This window comes from Motacilla alba, chromosome 3, assembly GCF_015832195.1.
Source record: "Motacilla alba alba isolate MOTALB_02 chromosome 3, Motacilla_alba_V1.0_pri, whole genome shotgun sequence".
NCBI classification, from domain to species: Eukaryota; Metazoa; Chordata; class Aves; order Passeriformes; family Motacillidae; genus Motacilla; species Motacilla alba.
Genome location: NC_052018.1, coordinates 105,932,999 through 105,950,645, shown reverse-complemented (window position 1 = coordinate 105,950,645; position 17,647 = coordinate 105,932,999). Strand labels below are relative to the sequence as shown.

Below are 17,647 nucleotides of genomic sequence, written 5' to 3'. Positions count from 1 at the left end.
CAAGAATGTTTTTTACATTTTAGAAATTAAATTGTTTATTTTAAACAACTCACACCACTGTGATACTGGCATTAAGAGAACAAGTGCCAAAACCTCAGAGGCACAAACTGCAGGAAATACATTATGAGATAGTCCAGGAAATACATTATGAGATCCAAGCAGGATGTTGATATCTGCACAAGAGTTGAGCAGTCACAGCCTGAAGCTCTGTTAGTGATCACAATAAAAACAGGATGATGGGAAAAAATACTTAATACCAACATTTACACCTTTTAGGAAAGCAGCACTTTATGAAGAAGCAGTGTCCTTCCTATCTCCTCTGTATAGCACTGATGCAAGGGCTCAGAAAAGCCTAAGTGTTCTGATATCTTCTTGTTTCAGATGCTAAAAGCATTATGAAAAAAATCTGGTATCTGGTAGAGGCAGAGGTGATAAGAAGAAAATTACATCCATGAAGGCAGGCTTTCTGTAGAAGACTTTCTAAAGTTGGTAGTTGGAAAGAACCAAGAGCATATACATTGCTCATTAGAAAAAAGAAAAACACCCACCACCACCACCACCAAACAAAATAGTTTTCCATAACTAGTAATTTAAGAATAAACTGGAGTATCTAACCAATATATGGAACTATGCAGCTGAATTTAAGAAAATTACTTGTTTCTACACTAATAAGAGATAATTATACAAACCAAACATACTTATCTATATTTGAATAGAACCATTCATATATGCACCACTTGTGAGCTTTGGGCAGTTTGAGCAGGTTCCGAAGCCGTAAACCAATCTTCTGTGACACTTTCTTTTCTGGTGTGGACATTGTTGTACTAAACTTCTATATAGTAAAAACAAAACAAAACAAAAACAACAAACAGTTAAACAGAATCTAATATTTTTCAGTATTCAAATAAACCCGATTTTCCTGATAAAAGTCTGCACATATTGTTACATAGCAATGTTTTTCTTGCAGATCTAGAACAACCCTTACTGCATTATATCAGCAATGCAATCAAGCAGAACAGACAGCAAATTTTAACAGGATCAATACCATTATCTCCATACAAAACTCTTCTAAGAGAAACATTTTCCAGCACTGAAAACTACATTATCGGTAACAACAGCATGGCACCAAAATATACAGACTTCAAAACTCTGAGGCCCCACCGACTGTCTCAGGTGAGCATAACTGGTGTTGCAGCTCAGATCCAGCAGCAGCACCTGCCTGATTTGCACTAGAACATCCACTCTTGCCCACTCTTCTTAAGCTGAGGATGAAGCTAGGACAGGAATGTAACACAGGCAAAGCCTTGAGCAGAGCGTCTGCTTAGAAAATTGCAAGTGAAACGAGCAATCAAGTGTTAACTACATTTGAAAGCTATTTGATAAATCATGGAAAGCACTGTCTTACATTGCTTGCATAATAGATAGACCCATGTTTAAACAATACCATAAAAAAAAACCCTGTAATTTTGTTGCAAGGATGGCTGTCTTAGCTGACAGAAAGAACAACTTTTCTGTAAAAAATAACAGCTTTTTGAGACTATAGGTTTAACAGGGTCCCCATGCCATCATCAGTTGTTATCCTTCCCCAAACATTCAAAGTATTTTGGACTTTAGTAGCAGCAATAACAGGATAAAGCATAAGGCAGGGACCTTGTTGGCTGCTGCTGCCCTAGATACAAGCACCTTTCTCCCACAGGAACTCCAGGAAACAAAGCCTGGTGGGACAGCAAGATCTGTGAACTACAACAGCTGCAGTCCCCGCAGCAAATATTTATCTGGCAATCACTGGACCTCCTGAATCAGACATTTAAGGAAAAAACAACTGGGTTTAGAACATTACCAAGTCTTTCTACACTTCAGAAATCATGGTAGTGAAGAAGAATGTCATGGTTCTCACCTCTGGCAGAACAGACCCAGCTAAATGGCGAGTGCCAGGCTTTTCACATCAGACACTGCACAGCACAGCTCAGAAGGCAAATCAGAGCAGTATCCAAATAGCACTTTTTCAGTGAGGTAAATTCAGCCTCATAAGGTGAGGGCACAGAGAAGTGATGTGGATGACAAAGGTACTACAGAGCCAACTCACTGAGACAAAGAGATGTTCCCCTTCCTATCATAACAAATAAAGGCTGACAAATTACAGCTGTTTTTTTGTGCTGTATCAAGGAGTGGACAAACAAGTGGAGGATGGAAAAACAAGCTCTTTGAACTGAGGACTTTAGCATTACAGGATCAAGAAGGTAAAGCTGGCCATGAACACAGTTAGGCTGCAAATCTAGAGCAAGTCCCTAACTTGCCGGGATACACTAAATTCTATAGCAACCTTCTCAGTTACATAATCAGTGCAAAAAACTTAGGCAGTCTTAAACTGAAGCTGAATAAATTTATGCTGACTACAGGAGATGACTGTTTGCAGGAGAATGATGGGCAGTGAGTCTGGAATCCTTTCTAGCTCTGTGTGTTTGTGTTCCATATCACAAAGAACAGGTACTCCCATAAACAAAACCAGTGGTAAGAAAGAAAAATATTAATCTGTTTTGAATTGTGGCTTCCTTCTAACAACAGTTTTCCTCACAAGAAGATTCACAAACCAAAAATGCGACTTGAAAAGCAAATATATTCAAATTTTCAACTAGAACAGATAGCTTGTTCCCCTTTTTGGTAAAAATATCTCCATACATGTATGTAGGTACCTGTGGAACCATTGCAACCTTCTGATTTCTTTTGGGGGACCTCGTGTTTATTTGTCTGTCATCATCTTCACTGAAGAGTCGACTCCGTTTTGAATTTCTGAAGGGCTGTAGGGAACAAAATTAAGAATTACAAGCAAGAAACCTGATTTCTCTGTTCATGCAGAGAATTCACAGTGAGAGAAATGAAATGCCTCTTGTCTTGTCACCTGTTGGTTTCAGGCACAATAAATAGTGTCTCCTCACACTCAGAAATCTAAGGACTGAGAGAAGAAGGAGTTCAAGATTCCAGGCTTTTCCAGTGCTAACTATAACCATTACTACACTGCTGGCCCAGTTTCCCAGAAGTATTTAGAGCCTAACTCCCACTTGTTTCCATTAGAGTTAGGTGTCTAAACACTTGTGTATCTTAGCTTGCCTTGGTTATAAGTAGTACATCTGTTAAATAATTTGTTTTGAATTTTGGATTTAAAAAAAGGTTTATTCAAACACTGTATTTGTTTTGTATGTTCTCAGCTACACAGAATTTTAGCAAGAGTTTTCTAATAAAGTGACATGTGTTTGTTGGTTTTTTAACAGTATCTGCATAGCAAAATGCTAGGAAGATTGAGTGAAGAAAACACATCTTGAAGAGTTATGTGACAATCTCAGAAAAAGGAATTTAGAATTCATGCTAAGTGAAATTTACTTGTGTACTGCTATAGCTCAGAAAGAATTGGAAGGCTGACTGAAAACAAGAAATGATATTGCAAATGTGTCATGAAAAAAATCTCATTTAGTTATTCCTCAATATCTGACCCTACGAAAAAGACTCCTGCTTTCACTGAGGACAAAAGAGCAACCTGTGACTGGCTGTTAGCATTGAGGGGAAGCAGCTTTTCCTTTTCCTTCCATGAAGGTTCTGTGGCCCAGCACAAGAACCAGAGACAAAATAAATCAACACAGTTAAATAAAAGTTCATTTACAAGCATTTGCACTTTAGAAAGACATTTAATACATTTGTGTCTGGTGAACTGCTTGAAAAGAGATATTTTCTATTAAATTAACCAGTGGTAGCTAAAAATCTGTCCATCCCATGCCATCTGAACAGGGGGCTTTCCCAGGAAATGTCTCTCTTACTCTAAATTAGATATATTTTATAAAAAGAATTACACAAGTGTATTTAAGTAACAGAAGTGCTCTGTATGTGATAGACACCTAACCACATGCAGCACACAGAAGAAAACGTTAATTCCTGATAGACAGTACAAACCAGGAAAGACACACACTGGACAGAGGAACTGTATATTGACAAGGTAACCAAATCATCACGAGCCAGACCAAGAAAACTGTTTACAACCCTCAAGAGAAACTGCCAAACTCTACCCAAAGAACTACCTGAAATGAGAAGAGTGTTTCATCACTCTGGACTGTCTGTGCCTCACACCAGAGCGAAATAACAAGTGTTGCAAAGAGGTATCATCCACAGTGGCTAAATAGGTCAGGCATTTTTGGAGAGATTTTTCAACCAACAGTAAAACATGTCTTCAAAACTTTCAGCATTCAGTAAACTCAAACTACTCCATGACATCTTAGCAACAGGGGTCACCGCCAACACGGCAGACTATGCTCTGATCTTTCCCCCAGCTTTCTACAGAACACTGAGCCACACTCCAAGTTTGACTCTGTGTTTTTACCACCCACAGCCACCATACCTAAAGACTGACAAGGTTTTTATGCAGATATTACAGTCAGTCACTTTGGGTCTTTAGCACATGTGGTCTTCTAAGTTACCAGTAGGGCTTGTTTCTGTGAGAGGATGGGCATTCCTGGGAAGCAGCTGAAAACTGTGACATGAACTGCAGGAGCTAAGGGTCTTCACAAAGTTCTGGTCTCTGTCTGGAACTGCATTTTGTAGACCTTATGTTCTCTAGTATAAACACACAGCAGCATGTCTGTATACATGCATCTGTATGAATCCTACCAAAATAAATACCAGGGAGAAGATCACAGGAAAGAAACAAACAGTGAAGCAAAAACAAACCACAAGGCTGAAATGGTTAACCCAAATACCAAACATCCCATTGGAAGCTGCAGGCTCATTTCATATCCCCATCCCAAGGCTGTTCTTCTTTAATGTAAGGCCTCCTATGAAAGTTCTCAGAATACACAAATTTCACTGACAGTCCTTCACTTTTATTAAAACCAGCCTCCCAGAAGGCCCAAAGATAGAAGTGCATTATGATATCTTCCCTTCCTTTCCTTTATGCTTCAGTTCTCAGCCATAATTAGAAGTGAGATATTTCATGAGATACAAAACAGTTGATCAGAATTGGTGATTCCTGAGCTCAAGGTGGTAGTACAGTACAATTACTTCACACAGCACTTACTTTAAAAAAAAAAAAAAACAGAGAGGAAATTATTTTGACCTATCTTGAATGAGGTCAGCAATTTAATGTGTTTGATTATTCATTTTTAAAATATGTTTTCATCTCTTATGCAAACTGTGCAAAATGCTTGTGAAGGATATAGTTTCACCTTTGGACACTACAAAGCTATAAATCTCAGCCTTTTTTTGTGATCCTTACATTTGATTCCCTGTATGGAATTTTACTAATCCTGAAGCTTTTTACTGCTGCTTACCATTTCCACTGCAGAACCAGCATTCTTGCTTTTCCAAATGTGTGTTTTCTGCAGAGAATTGTACTTTTCATTCCACGAACTGGACAAACTTCCCTCTGTTGTGAAGAAAGTAAATAATTTATATATATATGTGTGTGTATGTCTTAATGTAACTACTGTCCAAAACCAAGTATAACATCATCAACTACTAAAATATTTACTTGCAACATCTTTGAATTCAGTAACAAACAGATTTTAGATTTCAGTATTTTTATTAAATAATTCTTAACATTAATTAAAAAAACTGAAGGGGATTTTCACTACAAGGAGAAACATAAACAAGTATTTTTTATTTATGACAACATTTAGGTTTCTTGAAACCTCCTTTGCTGGAATCAGTTACTTCCACTGTCAGGTTGACACAAATCAACAGTTGAACTGTGTCTGTAACTGAAACCTGGACAAAGCAAAGATCTACAAGACACAGACACCTTCTAATTCTAGAAAATTATTAAGTGGGTGTACACCAACAAGTAAATAAAATCTTATTGCAACAAATCTGCATTAGAACATATGGTTCATATGGTCTGAACATATTCAACAGACCATGACTTCTTCTTTGTGTAACAAAAGCCTTGTAATACATAAAGAAGTTTTAATTATTGGGAAAATTAGAAGTATTCAAATTTTTTATGAATGTTCACAAAGACAATGTCAAAGAAAAAAATATAACCAGCAGGTTTTTGATTTAACACACAATTTGCTGACAGAGAACACCAAAAAATTGTGAAATGCCTTCTTAATGTAAATTGTGTCACACGTACAGGTCTCACTAAGAATCCTTCCTGTATCTCCTGCTCAAGAGATGAAAGATTACCCCAATCTTCTCGTCAAACTTGATGCCTAAGCAGTACTTTTGAAGAAAAAACACATTTCAGGAATTTCACCCAGAAGAGCAGTGTCTAAATACACCACAATATATGCAGTTTCAACTGCCAAGGATTATTATTCTATAGAACTACAAATACCTACAATAAACCCCACCATATTTCAACAAAAAAGCCTGTGATTTTCTTGAACTCTCTGAAGACAGAAACTGAATACACCTGAATGTCAGATTGGGTACAAGTAAATAGCATATTAATTTCTTACCTTTTAAGCTCACAAGTGCTTTTGCTGAAGAACCTGCAATATAGCAAAAAAGTCCACATAAATCACAAGCCAATTCAAACCCTACAACCTATACAGAGTCTACTCATTCTTAATTAATTCTCGGGCAGAAAGTGGAATTTAATATTAAAATCTTTCACAGCTGAATGAGCAAACCCAGCACACCTTCCATGGCACTAAGCGTAGAATTATACATTTATTTCCAATAAATCCTGAAAGCATATTCACATTTTGGTTTTTTTCCTTTAGTTTCAGGCCTACAAAACAACTTTAGATGTTAAACAGTTGGTTTTAACACAGCAAATTCTCAACAGGCTTTATGTCCAAACTACGTTCTCCCACGTGGCTGCTTGTTCGATGCAGTTGCAAATGTATTTTACAACTGACAAGAAAACTAAAGAGAACTTCTTTTTTTTTCTTTATTATTTAAAATTCTTCAGTGCCCAAGATTTCCAGGAAAGGAGTGGCTCATGCTCAAAAGGAAGAAGTTGGATAGCTTGTAGCCCCCTGGTGGTACCTCTTTGTTCAGAAAGGGAGCAGATTCAGATCTGAAATGCAGACAGGATTGATACTTTGCTCAAACTGTCCAAACAGTGCAATAAACGCATGAAAATTTCACTGCTCCCCTTCCACTGCATCTCTAGAACCTCTGCAATGCTCCTGGGCCTGAGTACAGTGGGCCTTCATGCTCAGAAATACTCAAATGTCTAAGAATGAGCTGCTTGAGGCAATTGCATCAGCACAGGGAAAGATATTTCTGCACGACAATGCCTCCCAGATTCATGCTTTTCTCTCAAATCAATTTTATCTTTCCAGTTATGTTCCTGTGTGACAATCACTTCTCTCTGCTCTCTCCTTCATATTCTCTTTGAAACTGCTGCTCCAAGAACTTTCTGACTCCAAAGCTCCAGAAATTCCTTGCAGCTGCCATTTATCAAGCTCCTTACCTCACTAACCTCACAGATACTTGCCTCTAAGAGAATACATTCCAGGCGGTATCACAGAGAATACAGGTGCAGCAACAGCAAAAAAAACCAAAAAACCTCTAACCCCTGATGTTGTCATCATAGTATTTTGTTTGCTGCCATCTGCTAAAAAACAAAATTTCAATACAAAAAAGAAAGGAAAAGCAAATGAAGTTTCTATTTCTTTTTCCCCAAAAGCTTAAAAAAAAGAGATTAAGATACCAAACAGAACTTGGAATCACAGAGGGTTTAGAGAGCTTCCACCCCACTATCTCCCAAACTGTTAAAATCTACAACAGCAACCACATCTGGGATTACATGTCAGAACCAGGGTGACACACTGGGATGTACTGTCACACCTCCTGCACATTTCTTTTCTGATGTATCACCTTTGTTGGGTTGAAGCCCTACCAGTGACTGGTACAGGAACACGATTCTGTGATGATCTGAGTCACAGGGAGTTCAGCTTTTGAAACAAAGCTGTATGTTCAAGGTTTCACTTTTTTTTTTTTTTTTACATTTAATGCTAAAAATCCAACACCACACACTGTGCTTGCATAAATACACAGGTAGTGTGCTATCAACCAAGAATGAACAGCTCTGAAAGGTAACACGAAGAACAGTGAAGAACTACTGTGTCCCAAATTTACATAAGGGATGGTGGGAAATGTGTGCAGGGCTAAGTGCACACAGCTTAAGAACACATCACCGGGGATGGGGACACAGGAGCAGGGTCACCAGGATTGTCAAATGGAGGAGATGCTGCCTTTGCAGAACAGATCACTATTCTGAGCAAGCTCAGGCACTCAGTCTCAACACACAAGCATTTTCCTCTTTTTCTTGTTATCTTGTTGATATGAATCGAGTTCAATCAATCCAAGTCCGGGGTGAGTATGAACGCTGTCAACAACGGAACAGAAACACTCAGCAAGAGGCAGCAAAGCTTTATCTGGGGCAATGTCAACTCACAGCTGAAGTGCCTGAGATGCTTCACCTGTGAGGGTGATGATGGGCCAGCAGAAGGTTACTGTGCTACTTCCTAGCTTTACAAGATTAGCACTCCAAAACAGCATTAGTTGCCAAGGAGTTTTCCACATGGGATAGTTAATCTTCCATAAATGCATGTTAGAAGAGGGCTGCTCATTTGTTTTCACTTGACCTGTAATTAATGTATCCAGGGCATCTTTATTTAGCAATACAAGTGTCCAAATCAAATACTCCTGACCTATGGAAGTTCAAAAGTTAAATGAAACTATTTTACTGTAACAAAGTACAGAAAATTAACACCAACACTTCCGTAGCTTAAAGCTTTAGAATACATGTAGGATACTAAGGTGACAATGGAGATGTCCATAAGCTTCATTTTACCTCAAAGGTAAACAATATGACACAACAAGGCTTTTCTTGTCAAGTTCTTCTATATTGATTTTAGGGCTACCTGCAGCACCACCAAACTCCAAGGAATATGGTACATCTCCCTACTTTTTCCTTTTAGTTGGGCAGTACTGTCAATACCACCAGGGCCACAAAACCAGAAACTAGGATGATGATCTAAGCAATACTGTGTTACAATAAAAACCAACCAACACTTAATACAGATAGAAGCATTTCAAGAACTATAAAAACTGCCAAGTGATGCAGGATACATCAAGCTTGTTTAAACTATACTTACAATAATTATTAGATTTATAATATACTAGCCTCACACAAAATGCCAGTAATCTTGTATACTCCTGTTCTGAATAACAATTATATAATCACAGGCAGTCTTTTTAACCCGCATTTTAATTATAAACAGAGATTAAAGTTGAATACACACACTCTCTTGAATGTAAATGTCTATTATGACAATGACACAGACTTCATTTCCAGAAACACTTAAAAAACAAATGGGTGGAAAGCAAGAAATAAGGCCTGTGAATCATACAGGTTATTACAACTAAAATCTACTTCCAGCTCCTCTAGGTTCAGAGGATCTCAAAGGTGACTTTCTTAATATTGAGAGTAAAAAACCCTTAACCTAGGGAGGCAGCACAGGCAGCTCAGCACAGCGGTGGCACTGGCACACGGCTCCAGTGCAAACTGTGAATTACCTTAGCTTGGTCTTACTATCCTACCGAGTGGTGCTCTGCATATGCCGTTAGTGAATTAACTACCTGAACACAGTGTTCACACTTGTCTAAGTCTGTAAAATTAGGAAAAGATTCAGCAGAGATCTAGGAGATAAATTTCAAGATCTAAAGACATGTCTTATTGTGAGAAAGTTAAGACACTCTAATCTTCTTCCCAAAGAAGGTCAAGATCTGCACTGTTCATAAGTATCTACAAAGGAGGATAATTCAGATGGGTAAATAGCTCTGCAGCACTTTCTTTTCTATGGAAAGGCATAACTAGACCTATTTTGTGAAAGATTACATTGGGTAACTTAGATTAAAAATGAATACAAAGTTTAACAGATTTTAGGTAACTATACCAAGAAAAAGCATGTTGAGCTCCCTGTAACTCAAAATCTTAAACCAAGTTCAATACATTTTTAAAGAGAGAACTGTAGCTAAAAAGGAAGCTTGAAACTGATGCACAGAAATTCCAAATACAAGTATACCCAGCATGTTTAATGAAGAATCTAGGATGATTATAATGGCCTTTCCTGGCTCTGAAAAAAGCCCCCAATGATTCTGTAAAATATGTGCACCACAGATGTGCAATAAAAATAACCCTATTCTAGATTATGAGGTATTAAATAGCATCATAACAGGAAGCTCATCAGTAACTGAGAGTCAGGAATAAGTGTATTTATGTGTTTTATAACACTCGCAAGAAATCATTTTCAGCAAGTCCAGATAAAACCAAATTGATAAAAAGTCACCACGGTTAAAACCATGCCAGGTGTGCCAAGCCCGGCACGACAAGGGCCCTGATGTTTTCATGTCTGGCTGGCTGCAGCGGGTCCCTGTGCATGGACAGCTCCTCCAGTCCTGAACTGCTGCTCCCTCTGAGCGCACAGTCCCCAGCAATCCTTCCTCCAGCCCCTCCTGCTCCCAGGGAGGGAGCACACACAGAGCACTGCAATAAAGAGAGCTTAAAAACCTCCTCTATGTGCTCTAGGGGCCATACGAACTCTCTGAAAATATTTCTGATGTGGAGATCGCCTTTGAGGAGTGGGAGAAAAAAATGCAAAAGCTTTTACTCTTTTCAAAAATAAAAGACAGGTTTAAGTTGAAAACCAAGCCTCCCCTCACTGGAAAGCATGGTAACTGAACAAAAGAGGAGGAGTTTGACCACAATTCAATATGGGCAGCTGTGAAGGCCTTGATGAACATCCTCAGTACTAAGATGGAGTAAAGCAGTTTAAACGTGGCTTCTCAACTGCTGATTTGAAAATCTAAATAGGAACACACACACAAGCATATTAGGTTTGTGAAACTGTTTTCAATTTAATAATAAATTTGTAACAGCTGATAATTTTGAAAATAAATGTTACAAGCAACCACAGGGATGTTCTATAGCTACTGATTTCACTAATGGGTGAGCACACAGGGGCATTTCTAAATCAATATAGAAAATTCTAGGATCCAGATCAGCAATTACATTATGCAAAGCCTTTCCTCTCCAGATCGTTAGACTGTTTTGTCTAAATTTGCACAGGTGAGCAGTTATTTTAACACTGGTTGCGTGACTACCTCAAAAACATATGTAATTAATCTGCATTGCCAGCACTAAAAATGGTGTGACAGAAGAAACTCCCGGAGAAGAAGGGAAAACCATGAGCCTTTATTATAGACTGAGTCATTAATCCTCCAAGAGATCATTCATCTACACAAGCATGGCACAAGTTGTTTCAGCAGAGGAAGCATCTCAAACAATTGGCCACTTCAAGGAAAGCTTAGTCAGGAAAACTCTGAAAGTAAAAAACACACATAAGAGGGAAAAGTGGCTTTGGGGATTTTTTAAAGCTTCCCCTAAACTTTGGGCTGATTGAAGAGTTAAATAAATAAATAAATAAATAAATGAACACTAACTCTTCACTTCAAGATGAGTCAGTATTTTCCTCATGTTATGAGCCCACTAATAAATTGACAGATGTATATTTCCAAATCCTGCTTTAACTACTGGATGCAAGTAGGTTTTCCAGCCATGTGAACCCTTCTACAGGACTTCTGCAGACAATAACCACAGTAACAAAGCCCTCTTTTTGAAACTGTGTTCTCATAATGGACAATACACTGATACCATGGTAACATACAATTTTAAAGGTAGCCAGCACAAATAATCCCAAAAACTATTAGTTGTGAGTACTGTATAGCAGCCACAAAGCTTGAGCCTTCTCCCAAATACTGCAATCTCGCACAGTTCTGCTGATTTTTTTTGTCTCAAACATCCAGGCCACAGCAGTGATGGGCTCACGGCCCCTTGGGGCTGAAAAATGGAAGTGCCAGAGGTGTGCCACAACCTCCTGCAGCTGTCTAGGAAAGCAGCAGAGCAGAGGACCCATGAACCACAGCAAAAGGTCATGCTGGGGGTAAAGACAACAATTTCTGCTTGAAGTGCTGCCCTTATGCTGCAGCCTCCCCCCATGTGATAAAAACCCACACAGAAAGGAAATGGGATACGGATCTTTCTGCCTGTCCTAAAACACAAGCCCCTATGAACAGCACCAACCACGCCTATCAATACATGCTACTTGGCAAAACACTGACTTCAGAATGTGCACTGTAAAAGCTGAACCCTGACACCCACCACCCCTGGAGTCTGCCTTCTTTCTCTGATTCTCCTGCTGCTGGCTGGAGTTTGCAGCACGGGAATGCTGCACTCCGGTGCTTCCCTGCTGGCCCCGTGCCCCTGATCCCTGAGGATCACCCTCCTGTCAGAAATGGCACCTCCCTCTCCCTCTTACAGAGCAGGTCCCAGCACCCTCCTCCCTCAGAGCAGCTTGTGCCAAAGGATGCACCAAGAGGTGGCTTTGCCTGAGCTGCTCTGGGCAGAGCTCTGCCTCCAGCGGGACCAGGACAATCTTCAGTCCCATCTGCACGTGCTGCTTGTTTTAGCAGAGCCTCACCTCAGCAGAAAGTTCATTTCACATCAGAGCCTCCCCTCAGGTTCACTGCACAAGCTTTAGAACCACACAGCCCACAAATCAGATCGCTACTACCAGCGGCAGGAGACACGGCAGCATTATGTATGCTCCAATACAATGCACCGATTCCCTCTTTTGAGACACAGAGAAAAAGCCATCTGGTATGCAGCACCAAGGCTGCCCACCATTTACCTCCACTGCAAAGTTACCAGGAGATAAGAAGAAGGAAAAAAAGGCATTGACTAAAATTAGTCACTCATTGGGCACCGACCCAACAGCCTGCAGAAACAATTTTTTTGTCTTCAAAATAGAAATCAAATTATTAGTATTTGAAGTATTTCTGCAATTGGGATCTTTAATACTCTGGATGTTCTCAGCTAGAGGATTTGCCACAGATTTGTTCTTTCTTCACCTGCATCCCAAATTACTGCATGGCTCTTCCCTGGCAGCACAGGAAAGGCCTCAAACGACAAGAAATGCATGTAAAATTACACACCATTTCAGGCTGTCAGCATGAAGCCTCTCACTGTTTCATATGGACAGAAGAGCAGCTTTAGAGAAGAAGAGAACAGTAACTTTAGCACATAAAACAAGCGCATATCATGAGAGACAACTGTGTGCATTACGTTCATCTCACTCCTGGGTTAAGGAGCAGGCATGGCCCAGCTGCATTCCAGAACCTGCCAGAGGGCAAGCAGGTGCTATCAGAATACTCTGGGACAAATTCCACTTCATCAGACTTCCAATCTGAAAGTAAAACTGTGTGGTTCTTACCATACAGCAAAGTGTCAGTTTTCTTGTCACCAAGTACACCATGTTTACCTGTAATTATTTTTATGTGAAAGCTCAGTTACTATAAACTATGTTGGAGAAAATTCACAGGGGTGATGCATAAATCTCAAAGTCTCTTAGTAATGAACTATTCCAACTTTTTTTGGAACTTCTTTTTATACCATAACAATATTCCAAAAACAATTTTGCAATGCTTGCTGTTATTGTCCTTTATATATTAAGCTGCAGACTGAGGGCTGCATGAAGTCAGTGCTAAATTAGTCAGGACTAAGTTTACATCTTCCTTTTAAGTATAGGACTGGAAATGAAAGAACCATGTGTGTCAGGAACTAGTGTAATTTGAAAACATCCAGATCACTAAAACTGGATAGAATAGGAATGGAAGCACAAGGCAGCCACTCCTTGAAACTTTCACAGTTCCAGCAGTTCAGCAATGCTACAGACAACATGAAGCTCCCTGTCTGATGGAAAACATCCCTGACTTGCACCAAACTTAGGTAAATACAAACCTTAAGGTCAAGGTCAGCAGAGCAGAAGTTTACTGCTTTTACAAACAACCACCCGGTGTCTGCTTCACCTGCCAAGCACAGACTGTAACACTGACACTGCTGGCAAGCGTGGCCAGCATAGCCCAATCCTGAGGGAAACTGAGTCACACACTCTACTACAGTATCTGCCACAGGTGAAGTGACAGACCTGTCAAACCTTCCCAACGTCACTGCAGGCAATTTAAAGTGACAAAGAAGAAAAAAATTATTTTTCATACTTCACGTTAACCTCTTGAAACACACAGTGCTTTCTCTGGAAAATGGGCAAGGCAAATGGAGGAACAGTAACTTAAACATTGCCTATTCTAGTGAACAGGGAAAGTTCATTTAATAAGCAATAAACCACTGCTAATTATTAATTACAGTCGTATCAGCTGGGCCATGACTTGTATTAATCAGTCTCTAAATGCAGCACAGCAGCCATGACTGAGCTGCACCAAGTTGAGAGTGTCAGCTCCATCCATAATTTATGACTATCCTCCATAAATCTGTTCAGTTAACACAATGACACCGGCCATGTGGGCACATTAACCAATTTTTCTCCTGACAGTTGCTGAAGCTGTAAAGACCCACATGGAGCAGCGAGAAGCAAAATTTCCACTCTGAGTCACCTCTCTCTGAGAGTCTTTGGATATGGAAAGAGTTGGTATCTTGATGAACTTGTGTGGTGCTGAACAAAACAGTGTCACCAAAAGATGTCTTCCCTGTTCTGGGCACATCTATTGAAACTAGGAAATGCCCTAGTTTTAGCTTGGCAGGTGTTTGTAAAAGGACACATCAAGATGGCATCCAGATGCATTTTACATTGAATAATTTCCTCTTCTGTAACACTCAAGTACTTTGTGCATGGATCCACATATACAGCAACACATGTCAGGTTTCTGGCTACACTAAGTTTTTATCAAATCCTTGTGCTCTTTGAAAACAACATCCACACAAACCCTATGGACATCACATAATCAATGAGGTTAAAAAAGACCTCTGAGACCACCGAGTCCAGCTTTTAGCCAAACACCATCATGTCAACTAGACCACGGTACTGACTGGCACATCCAGTCTTTCCTTAAACACCTCCAGGGACAGTGACTCCACCACCTCCCTGGGCAGTCCGTTCCAATGTCCAATCACCTTTTCAGTGAAGAAATTCCTCCTAACATTCAATCTAAACTTCCCCTGCTGAAGCTTGAGATTATGCCTGGGACAAGAGGCCAATCCCCACCCGGCTACACTCTCAGGAGCTGGAGAGTGTGATAAGGCCACTCCTGAGTCTCCTCTGGGCTAAACACCTGCAGCCCCCTCAGTTGCTCTTCAAAAGCCTCACACTCCAGCCCCTTCCCCAGCTCCATTCCCCTGCTCTGGACTCACTCCAGCACCTCAATGTCTTTCTAGCAGTGAGGGGCCCAGAACTGGACACGGCACTCGAGGAGCAGATACACAGAACTGTATGCATGAAAACACATGTTTACATGCTGTCTTCCTGTACAGCCAGGTTTCTGCTGCTGACACACAACACAAGGTCTCTGAGCTCTTCCCTGCGCATTCATCAGTGCCCCCGAGACACAGCGTGTGCACGCCCTGACCCCCAGCCCCGCGGAGCTGCTCGCACCGTGCACGGCACGGGCTACGAACACACAAGCCCTTCTTCCCCCCCACGGGCGACAGCCAGGTCCGGAGCGCCGGGCAGCTCACCCCTTCCCCGGGCCGGGACGCTCCTTCCCCCGCACTGCCCCGACCCCCGCGGGCAGGGCGGGCTGTCACCGCGCCCCGCCCGCCTCCCGCTTCCCGCCCCGCCCGCCCGGCAGGTGCCGCCCGGGCGGGGCGGGGGGCCCGGCCCCGGCACCCCCGAGGGCAGCGGGGGTCGCACCCCCGGGACGGAGCTCCCCGCCCGCCGCTCGGGCCGGGGCCTCGCCCGGGAGGGGCGGCGGCGGGGGGGTGGAAGGGGGGGGGCCGGGCCGGCCCGGTTGCCAGGGAGGAGGCTCGGGCTCCGGCCCCGCACAGCGCCCGCGGCGGGAGGGAAGGAGCGAAGAAAGGAGGCGGGAGGGCGGCGGGGCGCGGCGCGGGCGTCCCGCCGGGACGAGGGGGCGGCGGGAGCGGGGGCACCGGTCCCTACTCACTCTCGTCAGGCAGCTGATCCAGCTCCGCCATCTTGAACGAGCCGCGCCGCTTTTTCAAAGGCTGCCTGGCGCGGGGCATTCTGGGGGAGGAGACGGGGCCGGGCGCGCGGCGGGCGCGCGCGCGGGGCGGGGCCTCCGCCCGCGGGCCGTGAGGGGCCGGGGCAGGAACGGGCTCGGCAGGGAGCGGAGGGAACAGCGCCGTCCGGAGCCCGCCGGGACCGCAGGAACAGCCTTAAGGAGTCGGAGTGCACGTTACGCTACTTCCAGTCTAGTTCCAATTCCCTGCCCCTAGACCAGGCTGCTCAGAGCCACATCGAAACTGGCTCTGAACGCCTCCAGGGCTGGGCTAGCCAGAGCTGCTCCGGGTAGCCTGTTCCAGTAAAGGCTTTGTTCCTAATATCGAACCTCATTTTCTCCTCTTTCAGTTTGTACCCATTACTCCTTGTCCTGTCACTGCTGCAGTTCCTGACAGAGTCCCACCCCGGCTTCCTTAGAGCTCCCCTTCAGATACAGGAAGGCTGCCATGGGGTCTTCACACAAATTAAGGCCTCCAGGCCTGAAGGGCCCCAGCTTTCTCAGCCTGTTGTCATAGGGTAGGTGTTCCAGTCCTCTTATCACCACCATGGCCTTCCTCTGGACTTGCTCCAACAGTGCCCTGTCATTCTTACCATGTGGGATGAGGGGAACAGGCCATTGGCAGATTCAGGATTGCGGGAAAGGGGGTGGAGGTGGTGGCTGTCACAAAGGGTCACCCCAAAGTAGCAGTGCTAGTCTTTAAACAATCCTGTTACATTATATCCACCCTCCTTCACTGAGTAATAACTTTTTGCTAAACTGTGCCTATTTTCCTTGTCACTTTTCAGAGGTGAGGCTCCAGGAGGAGTAAGGGATCACAACAATCCCGGCCCAGCCAGCCCTGGCCCTGCTGTCACTGTCCATGGCACTCCGCCCAAGAGGCGGCTGAAATGCTCAGCCAGCCCAAGGCCTGAAGGTCAAGGTCTCACTTGCTCTCACCCAGTGCCAGGGAAAGCCAACAAACCCCAAAAGTGGGTGACTGTTGCCTAACAAGCTCCTTGTCTTGGCCTGGCCTCTACCATCTCACCCCTGAATGCTTTCTTCAAGCAGCAGAAGTGGGGTTTTATGTAGTTTTCTTAGATCTCTGCACCACAGTGAATTCTAAAGCTTCTGCAGCAAGAAATACAAGCATAGAAATACCTCCATCAGCCACAAGCACCTTAATTGCTGATGGAGCAGACTCTCTACACACAGGTTTGGCTTTGAGTATCTACTGCTATTATACCAACCAAAATTCATTTTTTTTAAGATATAAGAATAAATATGAAAATGCAAATTGAGCCTCAAAATAAATAAACAGTATATCTTAGTCAAGGCTAAGAAGCCTGTGTCACATGTTAAACATACTGCCAAGAGCACACTGGTGTAATGCAAAATGGATGCCATGCCAGGTTGTATGCAGCTCTTTGAAAGCACCTAGGTGAAACCAAAGATTCTACACAATACAGAAAATGTGTATCTTGGGACACGGAATAGAATTTAATTTGTGTTCCTAATTTGCTGATGAACTCAGATGACTAGGCCCTCTAGCAGGTTGAGAGGGGCAGGATATAGGTCATGTTATTAAACAATTTTAATACATAAATAAAATAAAATAAATGCTGCCCTCGTGCTCAAG

General features: G+C 42.4%; 1 protein-coding gene across 1 annotated transcript in view; it reads right to left on the bottom strand.

The window, feature by feature from the left end:
• Positions 1-16,051, bottom strand: part of LIN9 (lin-9 DREAM MuvB core complex component) — a 38,671-nt gene extending 22,620 nt beyond the window's left edge. The window contains exons 1-5 of the mRNA XM_038133245.1: positions 15,955-16,051; positions 6,444-6,476; positions 5,313-5,407; positions 2,694-2,798; positions 699-832 (exon numbers count right to left, since the gene is read on the bottom strand). Coding sequence (XP_037989173.1) covers positions 699-832; positions 2,694-2,798; positions 5,313-5,407; positions 6,444-6,476; positions 15,955-16,033 — 446 coding nt within the window. The 5' untranslated portion in view covers positions 16,034-16,051. The remainder of the gene's footprint in view (positions 1-698; positions 833-2,693; positions 2,799-5,312; positions 5,408-6,443; positions 6,477-15,954) is intronic.
• Between the last annotated feature and the right edge of the window lie 1,596 nt (positions 16,052-17,647).